General features: G+C 37.7%; 1 protein-coding gene and 1 pseudogene across 2 annotated transcripts in view; both read right to left on the bottom strand.

The window, feature by feature from the left end:
- Positions 1-3,358: 3,358 nt before the first annotated feature.
- Positions 3,359-5,427, bottom strand: LOC113677755 (uncharacterized). The gene is made up of 3 exons (XM_089205444.1): positions 5,301-5,427; positions 4,627-4,692; positions 3,359-4,431 (listed from the first exon to the last, which is right to left on the bottom strand). Exon 3 carries the CDS (start codon positions 4,415-4,417, stop codon positions 3,518-3,520), a length of 900 nt encoding a protein of 299 aa, XP_089061570.1. The 5' UTR covers positions 4,418-4,431; positions 4,627-4,692; positions 5,301-5,427; the 3' UTR covers positions 3,359-3,517.
- Positions 5,428-9,622: 4,195 nt separating this feature from the next.
- LOC149047430 (uncharacterized) overlaps positions 9,623-13,996 on the bottom strand; it is a 9,011-nt pseudogene continuing 4,637 nt past the window's right edge. The window contains exons 2-4 of the transcript XR_016186171.1: positions 12,170-12,214; positions 11,983-12,041; positions 9,623-11,243 (exon numbers count right to left, since the gene is read on the bottom strand). The product of XR_016186171.1 is annotated as an uncharacterized LOC149047430 (transcript). The remainder of the gene's footprint in view (positions 11,244-11,982; positions 12,042-12,169; positions 12,215-13,996) is intronic.

The following is a 13,996-nucleotide window of genomic DNA, read 5'->3' as shown; positions in this document are numbered from 1 at the left end:
TTTTTTCGCAATAACGAGATCTAACTTTGACAAAGCTCACTTAATGATCCCTGAAAAATAGCTGTCTTTATGGCCACGCACTGAAAGAACATAAAATTATCATACGGCAACAATAGTAACGTTAATTATGCGATGTTCCATTGCCGACAAAAAGGAAGGCAGAGCAGTTTAAAACTATCACCTCTTTGTTAAATGCCGCGCATGCCGCCAGAGTTTTCACTGGAAGACTAAAGTAGAACGACAACCCGCAAATATCACTGATTTTTTTAGTCCAGCGATTTAACTCGGCGTTATTCTTAATTCCTAAGAAGTATTTTCCCAAACGCCAATTCTTTCTTCTATTTTGTTTTACGTTACGACTAAAACTAGATAGTTTTAAAACTATCACCTCTTTGTTAAAAGCCGCGCGCGCCGCCAGTGTTTTCACTGCAAGACTAAATTAGTTACGAGAGTGAAAGCGTGATAGTATGAAGACTAGCGCTTAAGTCAGCGCTTCTTTGATAAGAGAAGCAAAACTTGACCAAGTGAAACCATCGATAAAAGCTTCATCGTTTTGCGGCGTTGTGCTGCTCGCTATTATCAACTGATCCAAAGTATAGTATAAAGAATTCAGCATTTCCAGGTATCTTGTTTGGGGTTAATAACAATAGTGAATTGTTGCTTTTTTTCCTCTGCCAAAATAAAAACTGTTCTGCAAAGGCGGATCAAGATAATCAGAAAAAGTAGTGTTAACTTCAGGAATATTGGTTGCAAGTTGATGCCCTATTGACGAGAAGTATTTGTTGAGTGTGTTACCAATCGTTTTAGGATCATCTGATAAAACGCTATGCTCGTTAGAACGAATGAAGTTAATTCTTTTTGATTTTTTCCTTTTCTTCGCATCTCCTAATATTTCGTTAATACCTTTCCATGTCGATCGCGTATTTTTTATGTTAGAGTCAAAAAAACCTTTGATAGTGACGTTGTTTACTCAATCGAATAAGGGTTGTTAACTTATTTCTATATATTTTATATTTCCGCCAGTTTGATTCAAAGAACAATTTATTCTTCAATTTATTCTTCATGCAACGCTCTCTACCCGTGACAAACATAGATCAGCAATTCTCACAATAATAGAACATTAATAATCGGGGAAAAAAAGCATAAAAATCCTATTCGCGAGCAAATATTTTCTGTGTTCTGAAATTCGTTAGGAATGGTGGTAGGGATTTTGGTGGTAGTAATGGGGGAGGGGAGGTTGTGGGTCTCTTAAAAGCTGTTATTACGTTGAGCAAATTTCGAGTATATATAATTTATCTGACCAATCTAAAGGGACTGCAGTGAAAGCGTCACAAACCAAAAATTTCACGCCATGTTACTAATTTTGTTAATCTTTCCAATCGCATCCACCCGTGTAAGCCTGTCATTTATTTAAACAAGGTATAACATCCAAAATTTGGTGGACAAAATGACTTGTTTGTGTTCGTGGTAAGTGGATTTCTATAGAGCAGGTTGCGCCTCAAACACGATCGCATATAATCGCATAAAGAAGATTATCTTAACGTAACGCCATGTTACTAATTTTGTTCACCTCTCCAATCTTACTTAGCATGAAGCGGCTAGGAGTATTGCTACTCCCCCCTGGATGGGATGCTACTCCATCGCAGGGTTACCCCAAGCATATTTGCTGGTACCCATTTGTACACCTGGGTAAAGAGAAGCACTGTGAGAGTAAAGTGTCTTGCCTAAGAACACAACACAATGACCCCGGCCTGGGCTCGAACCCGGACCACTAAGCTAACTTGATTAATTGATGAATTGAGCTAACTTGATCCTCTTGTTCTCTTCTACCTATTAACTTTTGCTGAATAGTTTTGAGACTTTTTCCCTTCTACAAAAAAATTTTTCAATATGCGATGTAAAGATTCATCCAAACGGTGACCATTTGCTATCTCAACTTTTCATTCAGTTATCATGAAACTCGGTGGAAGGTTAATTCTTACGTGAAATTGAAAGACGATTATTTCAATATTGGCATTAATATTTGCATTCTGGGATATATTAAGTTGAAAAAAAGCCTATGACTTAACAGGAATTTTCGAGCACAAGGAATTTCAGTTTCGAGCTTGCGTTTTGTCGTTTCTGAGGTTCTCTTCCATGTTCAAGGCCTTTTTAAAATGCGAACATTTTTCAGCCTGGCCATCAGGATTTCGGCTTTTGCGACCAACGACATTTCGATAACTAGGTATAACTGCCGTCTTACATGAACAGATCTCAAAATTTTACCAAATTTGGAGATCAACACTCCATCTACTAAGGTTTTTTAAGGTGGCTTAATTGAAGCGTACTAAAGAATCTTTGAAAAATTTCCATCGTTATATTTAGTAAGCCGTTGCGGTGTGTGCAAAGAAAGCCCTCGACGGCGGAAGTATTAAACTTTACTAAGCGCCCAGGAGAAAAAGTACTTACCATTTATCACCGCAAATCGTTATTCAAAGATAAATCCTCCAATATATCCTCGACTTCCTCGAAAAGCTCTTCTTTCGAATAACGAACCTTACGTCGACATCAAATATATAAGGACGAGTATTGCCTTTTTTATAGTTCTTTCTCCTTTTGAAAGAATTTAGGCTGTTGTCTCTATTGTTGTCGCTGACCGAGTTTTCCACGAGAGGAAAATAATTCTCACAGCGAAGAAAATATAAGTAAGCGCATGAGTGTTCAGTAAACCAATTTAAAAATATTAAAATTAAAACTTGGCTCCGAGGCTTGGGGGAAAAAAAGAAAAGAAATCACATCGAGGTTGAGGGATGAATGATATATTTCTTTTGTTTCCCCCTCCCCTCCTCCAGCCTCGGAGCCATCTTAGAATTTTAATACATTGAAACGAGCGTATCAATGACCTTTCAGTGTCACGTAATGCTGACAAATGTTTATTACCAGCTTTCATTGAGAGTCTCTTTTGCTTTTTCCCATTCATTCGACAGTACCTCACTCAAAGCTATTACAAATCATCTCCGTCGTTTCAAGCAGCAGAAAATGGGATGATACCTGGTGGAGTGGGGTACAGACTATACTTTGATGTTGCTATGCTTACATAACCTTGCATTGTTTTCTTTGACTTGCATACAAAATACTGTTCATTTGACCTGCGAATAAAAACCAGTTAGAGCAATGATCCTCGCTGGTTAGCTGTCATGAAAGCAAACGTGAAAATAAGCTAAGCCTGAAAAAAACTCAGGCTTCGAAGGGATTCGAAACCATACTCTCAGATACTAGTTGGGCACAACCGACTGAAGTACGTTGCCAGCGAGGTACATTTTAGAGGCTTCTTCTTTCGCGTGTAATTTTAATTTTGCATGGAGAAAAGTTTGCTTCATTTTTTATCTTAGCAAAACATGATTTTTTAATAATCAAATGTTATGACCGTATGATTACAACAATGTATAGAACTACAGAAACAGTTACTTCTACTGACTAAAGAGAAAGTTATCGATGATTTTTAAACAGCCTGGATGGTACTATTTACATCACTGTTTTATCTTTCAGGGCCTCTAATCTTCCCTATAATGTACTTGTCGTCATGAAATATTTTTGTCCATACAAGTTCAGTTCCTTTTTTGTAAAAAGGCAAGAAAAGAAAACTACTTACACAGGTTGTAAACGTACCTCCCTTCCGCCAATAGCTATCCTTCACTCCAGCGATTAAATATAAGATTACAGCTAAATAAAGTATTGTATTAATCAAATATACAAGCAATCGAAAGCAGAAGATAATCAGTGCCCCCTTAAATATTAAGTGCACTTGCCCCGGTGCCACATGGCAGATTTTCATTTCGTTCAGAACTCCAAGAATCATTGTTACAAAGAACGCATTCAGGGAGAACGTAAAGCAAACCGCTACCATAGCTCTAAATTTGTATACGGATGCGACGATTGAGGAACTTGTACTCTCAATAACATCCCCTATGACAAAGAGCACAAATACAAATAGTAAGGTCCAAAATTTCGACAAACGAATAAGATTTTTCATCATAGGGCAGAAGCCGGTGAAATGCGGAGATATGAAAACTGCTCCAAGAAAGATCCAACAGTTCACTGTGTCCAAACAATTTAAGGCCATAATCAGTCTGGAGTAAGATTCTGTCATGCCGAAGTAGCGCACAAGCTGTATTGGAAATACGTGAGAGGCATTTTTAGTGCTAGATGATACATTCGTGGTTTTTAAGTGACTCTCCGAAGTGAAAACGGGCGATATTGATTTTCCAAAATAATAAATGAAAGTGAAAGTAACAACTAATTCAGCCAGCAAAAGCAATAAATACATAATCATGGAAATCATCCGGCCGAGGGAGGGCTTGCAGCAAGTGCACTTTCGTTGACGGTTTGACTCCACCTCAGTTGATATCATCGAGGCCATCTCCTCCGTCTCATTCATGGTTCTTGGGGAATCTAGGTCAGGGTGGATAAAGTCAATTCATCAGAAACTCCTTCGAAAATGAAAACTACGGACAATCCTGACTGAAACGGTCACATCAATCTCAAACGCTACCCAGTAGACCATGACAGAGACAATACTCGAATCGTAATTAACCGAGATACGCCAAAACATGTCGATATGTCACTGAAATATCCCTTGGCACTTACCGAAATCTAATTGCTGTGCAGTGAGAATAAACCCAAATCAGCTTAGTCAATATGTTCGGAGAAGTTCTAGAAGACGATAAAAAGAACAAAGAAATCAAGAAATAATTAAATGAATACTAATAATAAATAATACTAAATTCACAATTAGGTTATTAATTTGACGATTTTACATTTTGTTTATCCCTTTCCACGACGATATTAGCTCAACTTTACTACAATCTTAGCTTCGAGACACGCTTCTACCGTCCAAGTACACCGAGGTTTTCGTTCTGAGAGGATATTACGGTACTTTGGAGGTTTTCAACACGACTGAATTCCTCTTCGAAGCTTCATCTTACTTACTGTCTGTTGGCCTGGAGAAACTGAATTGTTTATTTTGCCTTTGTGCTCATGCATGAAACTTCACCCCGCTTCGTTTCAGTTCTTGATTTAACCCCTGATCGTACCACCGCTGAGTCACGTCATGAAAATGAAACAAAATGAGTATTTCGTATTGATTATCCAATAAACTACTCTTATTCATGCGACTATGATATGAGCGAAATAGCTGAAATAGGACTGTACCAATCGGATATATCATTCCTTCCGCTTTGGTTGTCTTGGTTGCAGTCTGATTGAAGTTCAGCTCTATTGAGGCATAAGTAATCTGAATATTTTATATTGCTGCACTTTACCTCTTGGTCTCGTTTAAATAAAAGCCTTGATCTGCAGAAAATTAAATGATTTTCCAAGAAGCGAAGAGAACCATTAATGAGGTCGCCTTTGCTCTTCCTGAGCTGTTGAAAATCAAAGCGAAACTAAATCCAATCCGGGACTTCCTCTGAAAAAGTTTGCTCAAATATACTTCATTACATCATAGGCTTAATATAACGGATGATGCCCTTGCCTCTTTGTTTTAAGGTAATTAAGCTGAACTTGGCTGGTAAATTTCTCATTTTTCCAGAAAGTTAGATAGATGACAGCCGGAGAAAAGAACAGGTAGAAAAGGTAAAGTCTCCCTTGAATGCGCATTTTCGATTTTTTTTTCTTTGACCGCGACAGATAAAAAAGAGAAATTCTTGAACTTTGATTATTCCGCTTGCCGATATAAAGCTGCGCTTTTCGCTAAACAGGCTTCACTTTTGATTTTGTGGCAACTCTGATTCTGTTTTTGACTTGTTACCGCGACTGGAAATGAAGAAGAAGTTCTCGCTTTCTCGTGTTTTTTCCACTAGTTATTTAGTTTATTTTCTTTTCTATATCGCATACTTTCGTTTATTATTGTTTCATTCGTTATTATTGGCGTCGATTACATTTTCAGGTAGTCGTTTCGCATGCTTTAATTTCAGTTTTTCCTGCGTAAATAAACTAAGTTTTTTCTGTTCAGGAGGCCTTTTTTTTTCTCTGTAGTCGCGCTAGTCGCAGTTCGCTTTCGAACAGTACTCACGTTATTCTTTTCGTCTTCGGACAGTGTTTTCTCGTCAAATGCAGTTTGTGAGTAATCGTAACAATGTAAGTATCGTCATTTTAAGTTGGCTGTCTTTCTTCACCTTTACTTTTAATTTTGTATTTTTTAGTTTCAACCCTCATCGTTCTCCTACCTAATCTGCGATACAACTGAGAGCTGGTCATTATGTTGGTTCTTAATAAACTCGGGAAGTGATGAATCCACGAGTGCGAATATATGAAAATCATTTGAATTGGAGGTCAAATGGAAAACTGTTGAAACCCGAGTCGCCTTTATCAAAACTATATATAGCTGCTTGTCATGCTTGGCTTGTCCTGAAAATTGCATTATTGCATTAGTTTCTATAGTGGAGAGCTATCGAATTAGTCGGTACACATTTTAAATACGTTAAACAGCACCTAAAACGGTTTAGACTATAATTACCTGATTCAATATGAAGAAAGAGAGTTATTCAGCTAATGCCTCCTGTTTGAGCCAATAGCTGAAAAAAGCACACACTACGATATGATTTGGATGACCCTCGGAAGGTGGAGTGATTGACTATAGATTTCTTTAGGGCTTTTCATAAGAAATGAATTTGCACTCACATCTCCCTTGTTGAAATAAAGATAATAATAATAATTGTGATAATGATAATAGTAATAATGAAAACGATCATAAAATCTAGTAAAACAATTATTATTGTTATCGTTTATAACGTTACAGTCATGGGGTAAAATATGGAGTGGACCTTCAGACCATTGGACTATTTTTTTGGACTATATTTTGGACCTTTTTTTTTGGATAAGTTTTTGGACCTTTTCTTTTACCCAATATTTCTTTGGATCATTTTATGGGGGGGGGGGGAGGGAGGGAACACACCATTAGTACTCAGGGAGTGGTGGGATGCAGTCAATCAGTACTTAGGGAGGGGTGAGAGGTAGACTGTTATTACTTCGGGAGGGGTGGAAGACGAACTATTAGTAGAAGTAAATGCTACTGATTGATGGAGTATTCACTGGATCATACAACTTTTTTTTAGCGGTTTTTCGACTGACTATTTTAATGTCAAAAGTTTTGAGCTAGGTTGTTACGCTGGGCTGGGCTTTTGTCATACGAGTGCGAAACAGCACCGAAACACTGGACTTTAACTGTTATTGAAAATATGTCCAATTCTCGTTTTTGATCCGTTTTCCTTTGTGTGGATAGTATATCATTACTAAATTTATCTATCTTCCTCTTGTCATTTTCTCGAATCGACCGCTCTTCTTTCAGTGTTTCTAGTGACAATCGTTATCAGACGCGCGGTAGGTATGTGGCTCGTGCTATTTAAGTAACACCTAGCGTAATATGAATTCAGTAGCTGAGTTTTGTACAAATTAAAATTTGGATAATCATTGAATCTCGTTATTGAATGCAGTAAACTCTCCCTCAATTTAAGCGAGTTGTTATCATTTTATGAGGCACAAACACCGCATATCTCCGATGGTTTCACTATTTCTTACAGAACTACTGCTATCCAGCTTTAAAGTAACTTGGAATTCGTATCGAAATTGAAAACCATTCAGCCGGTGACTAGATTCGCGGCTGTGACTGTTGTAGAGTAATTCTTCCACGAGATCGCTACCACCACTCTTTCCATTATTATCCTTTCTTTCTCCCTTCTTGGAAGTACGAAGATTATTTAGAGTCCACGATTTTTTTTTTTTTGGGACGAAATCGTTATACTCATCTTAATTTTCACATCGAATCAAGGCAAAGTTAATGAAAGCTTGCCCAACACTTTAGATTACCCTAAGCAGCGGTTGCATCATGCAGAAATGGCTTCACATTCAGAAAAGATTTGGTCGAACTTTTAAAGACTTGCTAAAGAGAATCTCACCTCGTTGTTCAAGATCTACCTGATCGTTCTGTAAATCAAATCAAAACTGTGCCAACTCAGGAACTAGCTTCCGCTCAAGTAATTCCTTCTTACAAATATAACATATTACGACAAGCATTCCTGATCGGGTGACTGACAATGCCGATTAATCCTGACATTGCCAGCTAATCTTGGCTTGTCGAGGACTTGTCACGGGTTGTGTTTCACCTCAAAATCCGCTTTAATTTGATTGAATCTGAAACACGATATGTAGATAGATAGATATACGAAAGAGTCTTGCTAAATTTATGGAAAGTTTGCATCAATCTCTAACGCCATTTTCTGCCATTCGAGTTCATTAACATTTTCTGTTTGGCAAACGATTTTTCGGTTGGCCGCCTACTAAAACCAAATCATGATGCAAGCAGACGCTAGCGTGATATCTTTCGATTGCGGATTCCATGCAGGTTCTCCGCAGCTCAAATTGAGTGTCAGCACTTTTCACGAATTTCTGCAGCATCAAAAAAACCTGCACTAAGCTGGACTAAGCTTTCTATTAACTGCCTGACCTATAAACTCTGGAGAGTACTGCCTCATAATTTTCATTAACTATCCATGCCCGAGCTCTGCGATTCATGGTTAGATGTTGCAATAATTTGTTTCTTTTTTGTTCGGCTACCCGTAACGAACAACCATTAACATCTAAGTATTTATAATACGTAAGAGCGCAGCTGTATACTTCTTTAGAAGAGATTTATTTCTTCCGCCTTAGCTGTGCCATCTGAAGCAGTTCTTCTGCGTTGAATGTCTGTGCGATCTTTTCATTTCTTATCATCACTTATAACTTATTGTTCATGTTATGTATCCTTGATAGAAATAGTTTGTTATAAACAAAGCTCAACACCTACCCAAAGCTTCCGTGAATGCAAATTGCGTTTTAGTCGATTGCTCTGAGAGTTGCACCATGATCAAATCGAAACTATGGTACATCCGGGACTTTTGCTAGATAAAGATGACGTCATAGTACCACGCTCAACTGGTTTAATTATTGGGGTTTTTTTTTTAATACTCCTCGTCACAAAATTGCTCCAGCTCCAATTTCTTAATCATAATTTGGTTTCAGATTTCTTTAGCTGTTGTCTTGGTTTCCTTATTTTGAAGCGTTAAATTGCACTAATCACTCAGCTCTGATTGATAAATGCAGTTTTCAGGTAATTCAACGTAGAAGAGGGTTAATTCAGTGCAAAGAAGTAACAAACCAGACTAAACAATTCTTAATCATATAGAACACACTTAAAAATATGTATTATCGTCATTTCACGAGCGTTTCAGAAATAGAACATCAGACCTGCGGATTCCGCGCCCTGAAGCTCTGCCACTGAAACTTTACGGTTAGCCATTTCCTCGTTCTAAAAGGCACGTGGATCCAATTAAGATTGTCCAAAAAAATATCAAATCGTCAGATCACACGTATTTTCATGTGAAAGTGGAGTAATTCACCGACGGTATTCATAAAAATGTAGTCGCTTGTACTTAAAGATGACTGCATGGGAAAGTTCGACTGAGTAGAAAACTGTCACAACAATCGTCCCTGTCGGCAATGGTCATTCCAATGTGCCCACCCTCTCCCCCTCCCCCCCTCTACCCAAATATAGACATAATGGAGAGGAATGGAGAGGAATGGATACAGACAAATAAAATAACAAAAATTAACGAAAGGTTAAGCAGTTTATTTAAACTTACTTTACAATATAGGGTAAATTACTTCAATTCTAGAGGTAACTACTTTTCCCGGAACTCTCTTCAATTGCCAGAAAGAAATGTCAAACATGATCAACACTCGTTTGGAGGCAAAGAGAACATCATAAAAAGCAGGGTCCGGTGTAGATCTGTAGTCGACGCCTTATGCGCTCAGCGGGAGCGAAGATCACCTCATCTAATCTATAACCAAATTAAGCAGTTCATCTACATAATTTATCTTATTTGACACAAACGTGGCTGAAAAGTTCTGATAACAACTACTTCGTTAAATTGATAACAATAACTAGCGTAACAAAATATGACAAAAAGCAGGAAAATCAAACCTTAAGTAACTAAAATATAAATTAAGTTGCATTGATGATTATTTTATGGTCTGAATAAGCACATGATTCGGGGCGAAGCTGCAGACGGCTTTGACGCTGGTGAGATATCAAATACACACAATTGCACTTGATTGGTTAAGATAGTGGTGCGAGCTGTGAAAACCAATGCATTCCTGAAATACTTTCCATAGAAAAACTTATTAAACATGTTCTGTCAAACTAATTACCACAGGTGTTACAAACCTACATTTTCATAAACCTGACAGAAATGCAGAAAATCACAATTGAGTTAAACGACGAAAGTAATTTGGCGTGTACCTCTGTTTCTCCTTATCTTACCAATGATACACTTTTCATCGAAGAAGATTTTTTGCCAAAGGAGTTCAATGATTTTTTTGCAGAATGGTAATAACAAAATTTCGTTAATGATTTGGGCCCTTAGTATGTTCTTGTCTTTATCTTGGACATAAATCAAAGCAATACTTGTGATCGTTATGTTGCGGACCACGGGGACGAAAAGGCGGAAACAAAACATAACTAAAGTTCCCTTAAGCATTCTATACACCCACACGCGACCTGATATCGTATAACGAAGATTAGTGTGATTTAGAAATACAACTAATATCATCATTGTAAAGAAATTCAATATTTCAAGAATAATTTCAACAACGGCTAATTGACATACGTTACACCATTCATCATTCATGTAAAAACTCCGATCTTGTGTACAATTCATGTACAATCTATGATAACTGTGGATATTTATTGAGCCACCAATCAAATAGAGTAGAAAAAATAAAAGCAGGGTCCAAAAATTTGGCAGAAAACACAGATCTCTAAGAACTGTTGAGAAACCGGCGAATGATGGGGATTTTACAATTATTCCCAGGAAAAAAAAACAATTCCCAATTTCTACTACATTCAAGGAAACAGTCACTTTCAATTGCTCTATGCCAGAATTCGTGAGAAAAGGTATTCCGCTTGTTATAAGCAAAACCACCTCAGCAAAAGACAGTAAAGAAAGGCCAATTAGTAAGAAATGGCGACAATTGAAATGTTCACAGCATCTGACTTGGCGACTTGTTGAATTATCCTCTCGCACTAGCGGTGTGTTCTCGTCGGCAGGTAAGCTGTTTGTTGTGTATTCACTCGCAGCACTTTCTGAGCTGTGACCTGCTTCTGTCAGCATGTTTGCTTGAAAAAAACAACATTGATCAGTGGACAAACCAAGCTATGTCCGCAAAATCTGGAAAATGATAATCGAAACAGCCTTAAAATGCAGTATATATCAGAGTTTACACTCCAATGACCCATGAATATGAAAGCGATCTTCGTAGTTATGAACACTACTTAAGCAATAGTGAAAAGAAGGCCTGAAAAAAATTCAGGCCCATATGGGATTTGAACCCAAGACCTCTGCGATACCAACTAACAAGCCAACTGGGAGCTGTATTGGTTCTTAAGTAGTAGTGAAAAGAAGGCCTGAAAAAAAAATTCAGGCCTGTACGGGCAGTTCAAATTTATGAATTTCATATATTCACGGCCGTTTATTCACCACTTCACAGGTTTATTTGGAACCAACACAGTAACCATATCCTAGTTGGCTTGTTAGCTCAGTTGGTAGAGCACTGCATCCGTATCGCAGAGGTCATGGGTTCACATCCCGTACAGGTCTGAATTTTTTTTTTCAGGCCTTCTTTTCACTACTGGTCAAGTAGTGTTCATAACTGCGAAGATTTTTGCATTCAGTTTGAATAAGGGCAGGAAAGAGAGCCTCATGCAGAGACGTCACGGCTCATATGAGGAGTTTGATCGATAAGGAATCTTGGTACAGATGGAGTCGCTTTTTAAACGCTGCGTACATAGCTTTTTTTATAACTCAAAAGTACATGGAAGATCTATGAATTAATGAAAATGTTGGGATAATATAAGCTTGGAGAAAACATTATCACCATAAAACAAATTGGAGAAAAAACACCACTTACGCAGTCTTTGAATGAAAAATGTCCTTTTAACTATTGACACGTCTTCTGTGAAGCGATTCCTGCATAATATTAAAAATATGAAGTCAAGCTAAAGAAACCTCAAGATCCATAATGAGAGCCTTATGAAAGCCTTTCGTTCTAAAACACGACAACGGAATCATTTGAAAAAGTCAACTGGTGAAATAACCTTGTAACGACGTCTTCAGTTTGGGATTCAACCTCAAGAATTGAGCTTAGGATGAGACAAAAACATTTGAAAGGTAAGGAAATGAAACCTTTGTGTCGACTATGGAAATCTATATTAAAGAGCTACAAGTCTGCAGTGTTGGAGTATTCTTCTTTCCAGCTATTTTTTATTTATTTTTATTGTTCATTGTGTTTTCTCTTTGCCATCAGAACGTAGTGGGTGACGGAACTATGGAGTAGGATCGGATAAATTATGCCGGCATAATTTTGGCCATAAAACAGTCACAGCATCGAGCATAATGCAGGCTTAAGGACTAAACTTCCCAAAAATTCCCTTGATGTAACAGTTCAACAAGAGATAAATTCTGAGCAATTTCAACTGTGGGCCTCCTTCTTTTGCGTTCACTTAAGGAGTTTGATCCAGTAAAATATCGTATTCTGAAATTTGGTAGGAATGGTGGTAGGGATTTTGGTGGTAGGAATGGGGGAGGGGAGGTTGAGGCTCTCTTAAAAGTTAACGTTGTTATTACGTTGAGCAGAATTTTATGCATAATGCTTTACTTTCAGGGGTGACTCTCAAAGCATAATTCTCAAATTTTGAGCATATATAATTTATCTGACCAAACTAAGGAGACTGCCGTGAAAGCGTCACAAACCAAAAATGTCACACCAGGTTACTAATTTTGTTCATCTCTCCAATCGCATACACCCGTGCAAGCCTGTCATTTATTTCAACAAGGTATAACATCCAAAATTTGGTAAAAAAAATGACTGGTTTGTGTTCGTGGTAATTAGATTTCTATAGAGCAGGTTGCGCTTCAAACACGATCGCAAACAATCACATAAAGAAGATTATCTTTAACTCCCCTATGCTTTTAGCATCGATGCGATTACTGAGAAGTGGAACATTCATTTTCTCAATTCGACTGCTCTTCTTTTAGTATTCTTAATGATGATCGTTACCAGACGACAGTTACCTGACTCGTGCTATTTATGCAACACCTAACGAAATATGAATATAGTAGCCGCGTTTGACACAAACTTTGGATGACTCTTGAATCTCATTAGTGAAAGCGGTAAAAGTCTCCCTCTAATTAAGCGAGTTGCTACCATTTCATGAGGTTCAAACACCACTTATCTCTGATGGGTTCACTATTTCTTACAGAACTATTGTTATCCATATATAAAGTAGCTTTTTATTTCCAAGATCAAGAAATCGTGTGGTAATTGAACTGAAAACAACTCAGCCGGTGACTAGATTTGCCGCTGTGATTGTTGTGAAGTAATTCTTCCACAAGATGGCCACCTCCGTCCTTGTCGTGATCGTCCTTTCCTTCCCCGTTCTTAGCAGTCGTAATGATCATTTAAGGTTCAATGTTCTTTTTTCTTGGACAAAATTGCTCTCAGTACTCATCTTGACTTCGCGGTGCTAATCCCTAAATACATCGACTCAAGGCAAAGTGAATGCACAACGCTTCACTTTGTCTTACAAAGTGAATGCACAACGCTTTACTTTGATCTATTCAGCAGTTGCAAACGGCTTTAGATTCAGGAAAAAGATTCGGTTGAACTTCAAAAGATTTGATAAAGAGAATACTCGCCTTGTTGATCAAGAACTACTTAATCTTTTTTGTAAATGAAATCGAAACTGCGTCAAATCAGGAACTAGCTTCCGCCCAAACTTATTTGTTCTTATAGACATAATACATCACGACATGCATTCCTGATCAGGTGACTGACTTTGCCGATTTCTTGTTCAATCAAATGCAAAGTTAATCCCGAAGGTGCTTGAGTCTGAAAAGTGGTAATCGTCATTAAATGATGTACT

Source organism: Pocillopora damicornis, chromosome 4 (genome assembly GCF_964200805.1).
Source record: "Pocillopora damicornis chromosome 4, jaPocDami1.2, whole genome shotgun sequence".
Taxonomy (NCBI): Eukaryota; Metazoa; Cnidaria; class Anthozoa; order Scleractinia; family Pocilloporidae; genus Pocillopora; species Pocillopora damicornis.
The sequence above is the reverse complement of the archived record's forward strand: the minus strand, read 5'-3'. Positions and strand labels throughout refer to the sequence as shown.